Consider the following 15,666-nt stretch of genomic DNA (forward strand, 5'->3'; position numbering starts at 1 on the left):
GAAAGCGCGGTGGGCCTGTTGGAGGTTAGAGTGGAGAACCTCTGTGTAACTGCTCTGCTTTGAGCTAAACCGCTTCTGGCTACAGTACAGTAAAATATTAAAGGTAGAAAACTTTGGTGTGCAGTCCAGTAATGGAGAAATAACATTAAAGGTGAGGAATTATGATGCTTTGAGTATGCAATCAAATGGGAGTGTCTACAAGTGTGTGTTGTGTATGTGTGTGTGTATACATACACATGCATAGGGGTGCGCTGTATGCATATTTATGTATCGCTACAGCTCCACCCAAGACTGAGGAAGGGGGTATAATTCTCCAGTCTCCATTTCACTCGCTGTTAGTGTGTGTGGTTCTCTCCCACCCCTCGCTAAGAGAGGAGGCAGGCTGGAGCCAGCATCACATGCTGCCAAACTCGCTCTCGTGCCTGGTGTTTTCCTCGGGCAGGCGTTTTCTCCTCTGTATGTGCGTGTGTGCGCGCGCGCGTGGCATTGTGCTGGAAACGAGAGACTCGCTCAGAAGGGTTAGCAGCAGCTGCTGGAATGACTCGCTGAAGGAGGCTTCCGTCACGCTGTCCCCGGCGCACGGACACGCCTGCGAGGTATGTCTGCTACACGCGCCACACTGTGCAAGCTTTCCGTGAGCCGTTTAACTGTCACTCTGCGCGCTGCTCACAGTAACCTTCCTTTACACATAATTCTTGTTGGAACCAGTTTGGTTGAGGCCGACACTCTTAGGCACATGTGATTTTGAATAATAATAACTCTCAGCTCTTTTTTGTATGTAAATAACTTGAATGAATTGAGGACATGATATAGTTTTCTTCGGGGATTTTCGTTCCTGCTCTAGAAATCATTTCAAGTCAATCAGATCATCCCATGTACACATGTGTATTTATGTGCGAGTATTCTGGAAGAAAAACATTGGGTGATACGTTTTATTGTGCACATCCTGCGCTTGATGCTGTCCTCTGGTAAGAGTCCAGCTCTAAGTATTTGCTGAAGGATCCTCTTTTTGGTCCTCCTTCTGCCTTTGCTGTTAAATACTTTGTTGTGTTTATGTCTCAGTGTCTGCCAGCACTATTTATCCCTCCTTCCTGCTATCAGGACACATAGCTTTGTCCGCCGTGCGACGCCCTGCCATTCAAACTCCTGGTTTACGTGCGGTCGCTCGGACGCTTGGAGACGGTCATTCCCACGTCGTATTTCTTTGGGTCAGATGTTGGGTTGCGGTAGGTTGGAGCTGCACCAGCTCACTGTTCTGAGACAGTGCTGAAGCAAGGTTATTTGACACCATTTGGCCTGGTCACGCGTGGGATGTGGTAGTTGGGGGCTCCCAGTTTGTCGGGGTTTGAAGATCACTGGAGTTTTTCACGAGTAATGGGAAGCGCTGTACACTGGGTGTGTGTAAGTGTTACTGCCAGATGCACTTTGAAGGTCTATTGCGAAAAGCAACTAAAGCACTGCTGTCACAAGTCTTACACACCATCAGTGTGTTAGTGTGATCCACCTGCACTTTTCCGGGACGGTACCCTGTGGGCGATCCCATTGACTCTAACTCGGCATCATGGCGTTTGCATCACGTTAACGTCAGAAAACTAACCCGTGTGTCTGTTTAGTGTGTGTCAACGATCCGTGCTGTACATGTTACAGATTCTCCTCCGCTCACACGTATGTCTGTGCGTGAGAGTTCATGTGACTTTGTTCCTCTGTAAATGTGGCCTTATGTATGTGAGTGTTTGAGTGTATGCACGTGTGTGTATGTTGATGAGCAGCGTGATGTGTGTCCATTCTGCCACCTTTGAACTGCTGACCAGCCCCATCTCCAGTGAAGCATGTTTCAGGGGTTTGTCATTTACATATTGCAGTTATGCACTCATTTAGCTCACACACTACTAGGAGGAAGCTAAATGAGTGACAATTTAACACATTCAGCACATCAGGAGTGGGCCGACACATCCGCATCACATCCATACCGCTCTCATTACCGCACTCAGCTTGTTATTTCCCAAGGCTGGACATCCACCTGCTTTGGGATGAGCACAAATGAGGTGAATCTTCTCCGTCAAGGTTCAGCAGGGCAGTGGTCTCAGCCGAGGTAATAACTGATCCCCGGACGTCTGCTTCAATGCCCGGTTACCGGGGTGAAGCACCCTACTCTGTTAGTTACCCCTGCATCCCAGGACCATCTTAATTAGCAGCATCCTGGAGAACACCCCTGGAAATGCCCTGCAGGATCACACACTCAAGGGGAAACTTTTGATTGCTGTATTGCTGCAAGTCTTCTCATCAGCTCATTGTCCTGCCTTTACCGTGGTACACTTTGGTGTTCACAGCGGCTGCACTATCGTCTAATAACATCTTTTCTTATCAAAGTTGAAAACTGAACCTCAGCGTGATGTTTGTATGAGATATGCCCAGTGTGATGTTATGAATCCAGGCTCTTAGATGGCATTGCGCTCGGTCTCGGTCCTTCTCCGCGAGTGTTAATGCGTTTATGATACGGAGGAGCAAGTCCACAGAACCATTGAACACAATGCTTGTAATCTCAGCATTTTTTTTTTCCTGAAAGAAGTTAAGCTGCAGGACTTTAAAAGCTCTTACTGGTATGTTGAAGGTCAGTTAGCATAAATAATATATTTGTGTTATAACATTTCTAAAGTAGTATCGATTTTGTTTTTTCTAAAATACCTGGTACATGTGATAATGTTAGTGAATGATTTCCTTACAGGAAATCTTGGTACCATACGTTGATCACTACGTCAATAGATGTATAGCCACTGTGCTGGGCCATAACTTGATATTTTTTCGTCTTTCCATTTTTTTCAAGGAATGTCAGAATGAAAAAGAAGCAATGGGAGTGAATCACAGCTTCCTCTAAGTTTGCCTTACTGAAAATTGTAGTGTAGTGTTGGTTTTATGAACTGCAGCACTGCTTTCTGTAGATCCTGTTATGGGGTTCTGTACTGTGAGAAAGCAGAGATTTCCTCTTCAGCAAAATGAATCTTTTTTGTTTATTTTTTATTTATATTTATATATTTTTTTCTAATTTACACACATACACAAATATATATACTATATATATATTATATATATTATATTTTTTAAATAACAGCAACCCACCCAAGTTTTCTTTCACTCGGTAATCACAGTGCTGTGCCTTTTGAATTTTATATCTTTATGTGGTCGTTCTTGAGAGGTCACTTCTGACTTGTATATTTCGCTTTGGCTGTGTCTGTATGTTTGGTATTCACTGCACTGGGGTGACACTAAATGAGTCCATTTCTGTTCGGTGATAGACTTGCTGTATGTTTTTTGACTTTGTGCATTGTGTTTGGGATTGGGGGATGAGAGGCCGATACTAAGAGCTTATTGCCACTGGAGCGGCGTGTGTGTGGCCTGCATATATCTACAGGATCTTTGCAAGCTCGCCAAACACTGCCTGCCTCTGTTAACTATTAATAGTTTGATCGTCAGGGCCCCCTGTTGCAGTCAGAGGGGATCACCAAAACTGTCCTGATGAGATCAGTCCACTCGTGTCTGTTTATCTTGCCTTGGCACCCTGCACCACTCCCTCCTTCCCCCTTCCCCACCACCTCTCTCCCGCAAACCTGTATTGTCGGGAATGGTTCTTGTCGAAGAGATTCGTGAAGAGATGAGCTGTGCATAGTTTATAATCTGTGGCCATTTTCTGTCCACTACAGAGTACGCACGCTTTGAGGCCAAGATTCATGACCTGCGTGAGCAGATGATGAACCACAGCATGAGCTCCGGGTCAGGCTCCCTGCGAACCAATCAGAAGCGCTCGCTTTATGTCAGGTAAGGCTCTTTAGACTCCTTGAAGCCAAACAAAATTGTTTTTTTTTTTTTTTTTTTTTTTGTATGCCTGTGTGTGTTGAAAGACAACAAAGGAATACAGTCATGCTCCTCAACATCTGATTTGTGTATTTTTGTTAAAAGGTATTTTTACATGGTTCTGTTATAATAACAAGGGCTGTAAATCTACTTTGTACCCCCCTTCTGTTACCGGATGCCATGTTCCTCAGCCAAGGTCATGAATTATGTGACATGCATTCAAGATTTCTCTTCTCTAGCAGTTGCTTTTAGGATCTCAAATCTCAATGCTTGTTTAACCTGTTTTCCAGATGGAACAACAGTTTACATTTGTGTGCAGAGAGAAGTTATATCTCAACATAAAATGCTGTAGTTGAACATCAGAAATATGTGAATAAGCATAATTTGGATATAAGAGTCTCTCTGATAAGACCCTTCATTAGGCATGGCTTTTTTCTTATGAATGGACATATTTAGGATTAAATATAAATAAATGAAATAATCAAGTAAAATTAATTATAATAAAGAATGAATTTAATTAAGGATCACTCATCATTCATCAATCAATCACTCATTACTTATATTTAATTATCCTTCATTTATCATTAAATACTTGTACAGTAATCTTTCATATTTTCCTGACATTATACTTTTTGAAGCATCTTATTAAAAATGGAACAAATTGAGTTATACCTCACCATAATGTTTTGGAAACATTTCTAAAGATTCTTGCTTTCTGTGGCAAAGTTTAGTGTATTTCACATGGTACATTCATGCCAAAGCAGTAGATGAAGCTTTGATGGATTGTTTGCAGAAAGGATCTATCCATCCATGGAGTTACTTACTGGAAAGTAGAAAGTATGTACAATGTGCGATATCTATGTGGTGTCAATCTGACCATTTCCTTCAATTTATTAACATTAATATTTCTTCCATCGCAAAACCTGTAATATGTATTTCCAACTTCCTGCCACAGTGACAGCCTCAACTAATTACAACTGGTTAAATTGTGTCTAATTTCACAACTGAGACAGCAGTTTTAATATTATTATTGTAATGTATCTATAGTAATCACACATTTTCTGAACCGCTTGTCCCAGTTGGGGTCGCAGGGAGCCAGAGCCTAACCTGGCAACACAGGGCGTAAGGCTGGAGGGGGAGGGGATGCACCCAGGATGGGGCGCCAGTCTGCCTCAAGGCACCCCTAACGGGACTCGAACCCCAGACCCACTGGAGAGCAGGACCCGGTCCAACCCACTGTGCCACTGCACCCCCCCTCTAGTAATCATGTGAATTTTATTTCTCTATCTTTTAAACTTTTGAGAAACAAGCTATCACCTTATCTTCCCTCACACCCTGTGTTTCCTGGATAGAGTCTGGACCTCTGCAACCCTGCATTAGGCAAGTGGTTACTGAGAATGGGGGAATGAGAAAATACAGGCTATAGAAATGCTGTTTGTTACATATATAATAAAGGCATGTATTAATCTTCAATGATTATATCAGTTACGTCAATTCAGGGTAAGTACCTTGCTCAAGGGTATTTCAACAGGAGTGAGACTGCGTTCTTAATTTATTGGTACAAAACAACTATCATATATATTTGTCTCTTTTTTGTATTTGCATTACTAATGACTAACCATTATCTCAACTTAATACACTTGCATCCTGCATTTTCTGCCAATAATCTTTATAACTTACATTTTTGAACCTTTTATAGTCTGCCACTAAGTGAAGGAAGATGTGTTGAGCTGTTTTTCACACCCATCAAGCACAGAGAAGTCATTTTATAGACTGATATTTTTGTAGCTGTGAAGTGAACTACACTTAGTTCTCTTTTCATATCACCCCACACGATGATGTTTAGAGGTCTTTTGTTGAATGTCTTTTCCGTCTCTTGCCAGTGTATCTTCCTTGTGTCCCGGACAGCTCGCGGTTTGTAAAGGGAAATTTAAGCCGAGGCTCACAATTTGCGTCTAACAGAAAAGCACGCTGACCTCTCATGTAGATTAAACAGATTTGAAGTGCAGGGACATGCTTGTTTGGTGGCTAATTTGTTTGCCATTTAGTTGTCCCTCGTAGATGAAATTTGAGCAAATTAAGTGCCAGGCTGTTCTCCCAATGGCTAATTACGTCAGGTAGCAGCGGTGGTGCCTAGTGGAAGAACGATGAAAATGCTTTGTGAGGTTACACTCCACTCCTCCATTGCTAATTCACAGCTGTGAGGTACATGAGTGTTTCAGCACCATGGACAGATCTCTGTTCATCTCCATCTGGAGAGGAGCGGCACACTTTACATATCTGTTCATCATGTATTCTTGCAAGTTAAATGTTGTGGATTTAATGCCCAACATGACTGTACTGTCTGCTTATGTGTATATGTGAGGTGTTTATGGTAGCAGCGCAGGGGAGTGCCAATGAGGAGGACATCATGGTCTTTATACTCTGTAAGGATTGTGGTGTCTTTGTGCCAAATGAGTTCCCAAACAATCTCCATCGTGGCATGAAATGCTCTCGTTGTCTCTCCGCTAGAGACCTGAGCAGTGGGCTCAGCGAATGGTACTGTAGCCAGAGCATGGCTCTTGAAACAAACCGTTCTGTTGCACCTGCGTGTTTGTTTTGCCTGGAAACGCACCTCGGATGAGGGCACGAGCTTGTAAATTCATAAAGCGCCAGCTACCACAGTCGCACGCGGGATTTTTTCCCCAATTGAAACCATGTAAACCATGTTAACTCATTCAAGTCCCGTTTCACGGAGAGATTTAAAGGGAGACGAGGAGTACCGCGGTAATCATGGTTTTCCTCCCGACGAAGGCGTGACTGCAGTGAATGGTGGTGGCAGGCTGCCGGAAGCTAAGGCAGAATGCCCAATTCCAGGTGGACTCAATTACTGAGAATGCAGCAGGAATGGGGCTGGTGGTGCACAACTTTGAAACTGGGTGGGTGGCGGTGGTGGTGGTGGTGGTGGTGGGGGGCCCGCAGGCGGTGGTGTGCCGTCATACATCACTGTAACCCACGTTAGCTGTGCAAGCTCTTTGTGTAACTGCTGCTATGGTTCAGCTTGACAGATGGGAGCCAGTTGTTCGGGGAGTTCTGACTGCTGGTTCAGATATAATGGGAAGAAAATGCAAGGAAGACAAAATTTGCACAGAGTCAACACGGGAAGAGGCAGTGTGCATCCAGAACCCTGAGCTAATATTTGGCCCAAAGAGGCACGGACTGCAAATGGCAGTTGCATTGTTCTCTGGTGGAGCATTAATTGCCTTCATACTTCTTCTGTCCCAACTGCCCTCGTGTTATTGTTATCCTTTATTGATTAGGTCATTTCTTTTACTTTATATTGCACTTTTGTGTAGAAAGATACAATTACCACTGATGTGGCTTAATGCTATGTCTGCATTTTATTCAGCAGCAGTTAGAAGGAAGGTCACTATCTTCATACTTATTTTTGTTTGCAAGCGCATGTGAAAGCTGAATTCGTGCAACGTTCATTAACTGTACAGTGCACACTTACATGAACGGATGATACGAGATACTTTAGAAACTTCGGTTTGCGTTCAATCAGATGTGTGTTTTAGGTGAAGTAACAGTGGCACTGTGTGAGCCAGCAGGTTAGCGCTTGGCAGATGAAGAACAAGGGTTCAAATCCCCACTCTTCCTGTAGTATTTTTGATCACGGTATTTGTCCTGAATTGATACGGTAAACGTTATCCAGCTCTGTAAACGGTTCCACAGTTGTCGGTAGCTTTGTATTGCACACCTTAACACTTCAAATTGCCTTGCACAATAAGCGCAAATGTTCAGAAGCATTGGAGCAGTTTTCAAGAGATGTGGCGTTGTCTTCTGATGCTTTCAATGCAAATGTAAAAATGCCGTTTTTAAAAAGTTTCCTGTAAAAGTAGTGGAAGTGCCGTCTTAGCCACCAGCATCGAGGAAGTCCAGAGCCAAACCCGGTGAGTCAACAGTTCGGCCGCTGTCGTCCAAGCCCACGCCTGCCAGAACTTCTCCTGCTTCACCGCCGCTGGTGAGCTCAACACTGTAATGGCCTTGTGAGCACTACCATCACCCAGTAACCTTGACAACGCAATTAGAGCTCCTTCCCACCCATCCGCAGCTCCCCTCCAACGCAGACCGGTATTTTATTCCAGAACAATTCTTTTTTTTTGCTTGACAGCACTGCATGATTTTATTTTACCCAAAGCATAAATCATGAATGGGTTTTCTCAGTCCAACTGGTGCACTAGAGTGACACCTTAAAAAAAAAAAAAGCTTGTTTTTCATAATTTTAGCTGCAGTCCAAGTGTGGCTCTACTTCTGATAGCGCCATGGGAACCATTCTAAGCAACCCTTTTAACATTTGTGGCGCTTATCTAAATGTGCAGTGTGTTTTTTGCAGTGCGTTTTGCTCTGCTGTGTGTCATTCTCCGTCCTATTTCCAGCTAAAGCCTTTTGATGGTCGGCATGGATGCAAAGTAGAGCATTCAATAACCGTGAGCGGTTTTAAAAATACATTTGTATTAGAGGCAGAGGTGTTGCTTCAATCGGTTTGAAACCAAAGACAGAGAGATGACTAAGGAAGGCTTCTTCTTGTGAAATTTCAGCGATGCTTAATAGAATAGCTTGCTGCTGTTTTGTTTCGTCTTAGATCATTGAGCTTCAGTCCTTTGTTGATTTATTTATTTGATCAAACATGGTACTGAGGTTCTGAGTTCACTTTCTCTATAGGCTTAGCAGACTGTGGCTAAATGTGCTTTTTTTTTTTTTTTTTTTTGGATTAGCACATACTGGAGGGACTTGAAATATATTATTTGCGTGGAGATGATGCACATAATTATTGCAATGTTTATCACAGCTGAGGCTTTATTTCAAAATACGCATTTACATAATTGTCATCAGATGTAAATAAATCCCTTGGACGAGGCCTGGCTGATTACTCTTTCATCACAGGCGTCTTTCTACGCTTTTTTTACTTCCACATTTTGAACTAGCGCTTGACGTACTGGATGTTCCTATTCGCCCCGAGCTATGGGCTGTCAGTTGCCATTTGGAAAGCATCAGTCATGTCTGGGAGCTAAGCCTCAACAGGCGAGCCGCACAATTAGCCCACGCTGCCTTTCATTACTGAGGTTCACGCCCGACGCCACGTGCCCGCCAGGTTGGGTGGCTAGCTGGGAGGGTCGGGAGGCAGCCTGGTTATGTGTTCATTTCCCGGCCGTAGGCTTCCAGAAGTTGGCGGCCTGCCATCTCTTTACACAAGCACATTCAGCTGAAATCAAATTATTCTCCCGGACTCTCGTAGGACTCGGTGCACTGAGCTGCATATGCAGTTACTGTCTGTGAATCTTACTTTTTAATTTAAATCTTGAGTTTGGTACAAATGGACTGAGTGCTGCCACAAAAAGGCTGATAGCTACCATCTGCCTCTCTGCTCTGATTGTCTTCCATTGGCTTTACTTACTGACTGGCTGACTGACCACCAGCCTCTTTTGGTGTTGCTGACTGATCAGTAGTCCCTGTTGACTGTGTTAACTGACCTCTAACCCCATTGCTCATGCTGACTGATGCAGAGAAATGGAGTTTTTCCGCTTACTGGAAAAGTGTGAAGCTGCTTGACTTCATTTCATTCATCTTGAATGTGAGTCAGCACACCGTACTTCAGACTGAAGCCGTTATCCTGTTCGTTTGTTGTTGTTACTACGCTACCGTTTGACTTGCCTATGAATAATCTGGCTGAGAGGATCCCAAGCTGTTCCGAAGCAATCCCAGCTCTCCAGATTCTCCAAGTTTATTCATTTCGCTTAACAGCTCTTTTACGTTTTTTTTTATAATTTTTTTTAAAGCTCTATAATGCCATTTTCCCCTGTACATTCGGTTTCCTAAAGGTGTCTTAATAGCAGATGATTGACCTTGCCTTTAAAGGACTCCAGAAGCCTACAGCTTAGAGGAATAAATTCAGTCACATGACAACAACCTCATGTTACATTACATAAATCACTGCCAATTCACTGAAGTGTCAATAGTATGCAGTGTCAAATCCTCAAATAATACAACATATTTTTGCATGTTTTTCAACACTCCTGAACAGAAATGCTTTCACTAGTATCTCACTATAGGAAGCTGAAATTAACTACTTCTGCTTTAGTGAGATATCAACAACAGACATTTAAGGTTTCTGCTCTTTGCTTGCGGCAAAACGTCTTTGCTTATCACAATGTCTCAGGTATACGTACAGGATTTTAAGATACCCAGCATAAGCACAGTGACATCCTGGAAAAATGGCTCATTGCGTTGTAGTCACAAAGGAAACCCAGTGAATTAACATTTGGAAGGTGTACAGCAGTGCGGTCTACCATTTTAGTGTTGTCTTGCTCTCAAGAGGCCATGTTTTGACGTCATGATCCAAAAAATAAAGACTCAGGTGTTGCCCCACAGGGCTGAGATGGTGCTGGAGGAGTATTTGCCCTTTTACTTTGTTTGCTTGAAATGTCCTGAATGCAGTTCTTTGCAGCTGAAGCATCAGCTTCTCCTTTTTTTAACCGTATGAACTGGTTACGAGTAACTGGTGATAACCATTAACAGCATTCTTGGTGAATGTTTTAGTCGCTATGGGTTTATATCATTGTTTCAGTATGGAGGGAGCAGAAGGTCTAGGGGACCATCATAGTAGGAATAATCAGAGTTGAAAAAAGACACCAAAAAACTGTTTACAAATTTATAAGTACACAAATTTTCAGAAAAAAACCCCACATCACTTCCTCAGTTTCAGAAAAGGTGCTTTTCAATTTAGGAACACAGCTCGAACTGGAAGACTGTTTGCAACTCATTTTGTCTGTAGCTTCAAAGTTATGTGTACCTCCAAATCAGAAAAATAATTATATAAAAACCTTGAATACTGTTTTAATGTAAATAAATGTTATTCTGGAAGGCTTTTAATATTTTTATTAACTTTGAGGTACATTAAAAGTAAAACTGAATTAAAACGACCAAAAATAAAAATATGTTGCCTCCTCAAGCTCCTAAATATTCTGTTGACTGTTGGGTTCATTCTGTAAGCATGTCTGATGTTTGTCATCTTCAAATTTCTTTATTATCACTGCTTTGGTCTCCATGGTAACTGTATGTCTCTTCTTACTGGTGCAGATCATCGGTGCTCACAAACCTCAGATACAAGTTGTAAACACTGTGGAAGTGAATTGACTTAAGGTGGCCCCACATTCTTTCTTTCTTTGAGTGCTTGTACTGCCATCTGTCAGTTCAGCAGGTACACACAGATCACATTCACTAGTGTGTATACTGTAGTTTTTAGAAAACAGTAAGTCAAACAAGTATAATAAATAAACAGGACAGTGGAAATGTGTAAGTTACCTGTTTGTTACCCAAGGAGCATTTTTTTTAATTTATTTTTTTTTTTATAAATTGTTTAACCAACATAGGAAAGAAGGCAGCAAAGGAGGGCATTTGTTCCTTTGTAAGTTTAATGATGGGTGGCTGCCTTGAATGTGATCATTTTTGTTTATGATGGAAATCATGGTGTTCCCCTCCTCTGGCTTTCAATGGAGCTCGCTGAAGCTCTCTGGGGTGCCTTAATGCTGTGCGTAACATATGGTTGCCATGCCAACACTCGTGCCTTTCACAGTTCTTCTGGGAAGTGTGGCATAAAAGTGCGCATTTGCCTTTGAGTGTGTTGACATCTTCAGCTGCGGAAGGTGGAAAGATGATGATGTATGATCAAAAAAAAGATGTTTAAGAGGAATGGGTGATTAGAGCTAATGAATCATACTAGAGCTAAGCCTTTATACCTCCTTCATATTAGAATAACATGTCAGAATGGGCTATGGGCATTCTGGATATTGTTTTGGCAACATATTGATGTGGTTGCAAGTCAGTTCAGGGAAGTGGTGATGAGAATTCCGATGAGGTTCTGTTTGGATGGTCATAACTTCAGAACGATTGCTGTGGACAGCTCAGCAGTAACCTCAGTGTAAGTGCTGCATTCTGACGACCCGTTGACAAAGGATAGCTGATGAGTCCTCGTCCAGCGCACCACTGACGTCCATTCTACTTTATTAGCTGTCATAATGGCAGCACGGGCAAAGTTGAAATCTTTCTTTTTTATTTATCTCCTAAAAGTGCATGTGTGTGTCTTTTGTAATCTGTCATAAATGTGAGTGCGGTGCTTTTTTGTCACAATAGAGATGTAATAACATTAATATGTCCTTTTTCCTGTACCGCATCCAAGATTAGGTTTGGTTTCGGAAGAGCGGACTGTAGTTTGCACAATGATGACTTTGGACTGTGGAGAAAATCTGTCTGAGGGAGATGGTGACAAGGAAAAAAATAAATGCGATCAGGTCCAGTGATGATTGGGAAGATGTAATCAATTTGCAGAAAACACGAGTAAAGCGCTTCAGTGTACTTGAAACTGTTCCGGTTGTCTGGTTTTTTAGTTATCCAGGAGACAGGGCTGCTTTTTGCAGAAATAAGTGCGAATGAATGTTGTGTCCACAGTTTCTAAACCCTGTTTCATTGAATAAATTGCGGTGTGTATCTGAACTACTTTGTTTTTCTCTGGAAGGACTTTGATCTTTTTTTTTTTTTGGTGCTAAAACAACATTATGTACATAACATCGAATTGTGGTATTTGATCTTTTAAAAGGACAACATTGTCCTAAATGTCATAACAAATGGAAAATTGATCTCAACCTTCAACAATGTTTAGTTGTTTTGTAACATTTGTAGATTTTTTTGAGACAGATTAGGGACTATAGGGTGCACAGCAGACCAAAAAAGGCATCAGTAAGCTATTTAGCTGGTATTTATTCCGACTTATTGACTGGCCTTTGAAGTATATCTTCACCATCTCTACACCATCTGTATTCTTAGGGGGAAAATATAGCCCGTTTCTTCAGGCCACATACGTGTCCTGTGCTGAAATGAAATATGAAGGAGGAGCTCTTCTTTAGCGCAGAATTTTTTGTGACCTCTGGAAGTAAATGAGACTTCCTTAAGGAACTGTAGCGATGGAGTGATGTGATGTTTTATTGAAACTGGATGTGTGCTGCCTCCACGCTTGGCTGCTTTAGAATACCCAATTGTGTCTTTAGCTCGCGGCTGACACCTCTCCCTAGATAACAGCTCCCCCGGGAGATTGAGCAGCCAAGTGTGGCAGATGTGTGAATGTGTGACTGACGTGCCTCAGTGTGCGCACGAAAAAGGGCACCTCTCCGAAAACAATGCGTCTCCATGGCGACCGCAAGGGGCTGCAGACGTCTGCGGAAACAGGCATCGTTCAACTAGGGTTGATATTAAGATAGATATAGCCTAATATCCATATCTTTTGCTGTCGTTCGGGCGCGGGGGGGGCTTGGATTGTGCCATATTTTAAGTGTTTTCCGCTGGATGACGGGGACGCTGAAGAGGAGGTATTTATAATGAATGAATTTGCAGAGCTGTCTCCAGTTTTACTTTAAGCTGTCGTTTAAGGATGTTATCTTTTCCAAAACTGTTCTCTCGCTCTCTTCACCAGTTGCTCCCAGTCCACTGTTAAGAGAAGCCGTTGTCACGGCAACTCTCATTGTTAATGGATCCCTCCCAGACTGCGGTCGATAGGAACCGGCACAGATCGTGCGGCAGACAGGCATAAATCTGGCTTGGAAGGAGGTGGCTTGAGTGAGGAAAGCTCTCTGCTGGGCGCCCTGCTGGGATTCCGACTTCTTCCTCACTCATACCAACTGTCCCTTCCCACGCAGCGCTGTCCTTTGCGAGAGCCCCTCGTGCGACGTATGTGACAGGAGGCGCGTAGGGCTTCATCATCCAACCTTCCCCCAAAAATCAAGTCATGCTCTAAAGCGTCTTCATGAAATGGCAGGGCTAGAGCAAGACATCAGAGTTCATTTACTATGTTTTACTGTCTGTTGCATACACAGAAAAGCCTAGAATCCTTTACTGTTTTGACAGTGGTCACTCTTCCTGCCAGTTCTGTAAAAAAAAATGATATTTAGACAGAATAATGCCACTGAATAAAGCTCATGATGAATCCATTCCCTTTCCAGTGACACCAAGTTCGGGGTATAGGGTACTCAGTGACTCAGCCCGAGTAGCGTTCATCTCCCTGGAGGCCTGCATCTCTGGGGCTCCCAGCTCCAAGGATGATTTCCCATAACTTGATTGTGGTCAAAGTTCTGTGGGCTAAACGGCACCAGCGGGCTTGTGAGGGAGCTGGGGATGAGGGGGGGGGGTGTTTGTTTTTGTGCTCTTGGCACTTTTAGAATAAACATGTCAGCTTCCCAATTTGTCTGACTTATAGGAATAGATTAATGCAGGGCAGCCTCTTGGATCTGAGACATTCTGGATGGAATCAGCCCGACTGGATCGGCAACATGGAGTTTTTAAGAACAGCTTCTCATTGTGAATATACTATAAGCACTGAAGAGGAGCATCCTGCATAATTACTGAGTCACTTTTAACTTATTTTAAATAGATTCTTTTTATTGTAAAGCCTTGTCTGTTAGGTTTTTGTGTGAAGGGTGGCTTAATAATCTTGGCTTTCTTATCCTGTCTTTTCTATTGAATGAGTATTTTAATCTGGTTTTTATTCAGCAAAACCCAATTCACGACCTGTCCCATGACAGTCCCTCTCACCTTGGACTATTCAGACCCAGCAAAGAGAATATTGTGTTTCTTTTTTAATATAAAAATGTAATGAAATTTCTTGTGACTATTGTGTTTCTTTGAGGCTGCAGAATGGATTGAAAAAAGGCAGGGTACTGTACCCTAGGAGACTTTTGTTAGTCCAATACTTTGAAACAGACCACAGATAGGCCGGACTGCGGCGGTGTACTCAGCTTCAGCCCGTAAGGTCAGTAATATGTCAGTCCAGTAGCGGTCAGAACGTACCTGGCCGTCTCGCATCCGCCTGCCCGCCTGGACTGCCAGACCCCCCAGTGAGCCAGATGGGGAGTTGTACCTGCAGGTCACCACTGGTTGAATATGGTGCCTCAGGTTACCAGTGCACTTCAGTGCACCAATTAGTAAGGCACCTTTATTGTTTCTAAAAAAATATCATGTTCAAAAACTGGGAAAAAATCGGGTACATACCTTGATAAAGGTATTTATACCCTAATTCATATGGTAAAAAATTACCCTTCTGCATAAATGGGTAAAATACTTGAAAACAGCTTATTAGATGCTTTGGAGAAAAGTGTCAAATTAATAAGTGAAATATGCTTGCTTTTAATGAATTTTATTTGTTAAATAATTTCTGATGGAAGGCTTTTTAATGAGTGGTTTGGTATACAGGATGAATCTGTACCGTGTATGAAATGTGTCTCATCGGAGTTTGCCATTTAAAATGTCCCTCCTTCGAGCCTGGCGCAAAGACGGTGCCAACGCGTGTTCTGTTACCGCGGAGACCCCGAAGCAAGGGTTCACCGCTCGGTTGTTTACGATTTTCTCTCCAAATACCGAAAGCTTAATTGTTCAGGAAAAAAAGCACTGAAGTAAAATATGGGTGACATTTAAAAAAGGGAAAGCTATAAATGTCATCAGTGCTTTGATGTGTGACTGGCATATTAGTTAATTTGTAAATAAAAGACAGATATCCAGAGATGGAGATGTTTTCAATTTAATGTAGGGGATGCAACATGTTGAAAGAACTTGGTGGTGCTGCATTATGCCTGGAATGAAATGGACATGATTAGTTAATGAGTTAAGTGTTTTTTTACATATACTGTACATAACAAACATTTTACATTATCTTTATTCAGTTAGCTGATGCTTTTGTCCAGAGCGATTTACAATCGTTACCTTAATCCGTAATTTTTTCTGTATGATATGGAA

At 42.5% G+C, this 15,666-nt stretch overlaps 1 protein-coding gene across 7 annotated transcripts in view; it reads left to right on the plus strand.

The window, feature by feature from the left end:
- Positions 1–15,666, plus strand: part of dlg2 (discs, large homolog 2 (Drosophila)) — a 238,858-nt gene that overhangs the window by 207,806 nt on the left and 15,386 nt on the right. For all 7 annotated transcript variants that reach the window (XM_018755316.2, XM_018755317.2, XM_018755319.2 and 4 more), the window contains one exon: positions 3,699–3,813. In XM_018755316.2, the coding sequence (XP_018610832.1) occupies positions 3,699–3,813 (115 nt within the window). The remainder of the gene's footprint in view (positions 1–3,698; positions 3,814–15,666) is intronic.

This window comes from Scleropages formosus, chromosome 4 (genome assembly GCF_900964775.1).
Source record: "Scleropages formosus chromosome 4, fSclFor1.1, whole genome shotgun sequence".
In the NCBI taxonomy this organism is placed as follows: Eukaryota; Metazoa; Chordata; class Actinopteri; order Osteoglossiformes; family Osteoglossidae; genus Scleropages; species Scleropages formosus.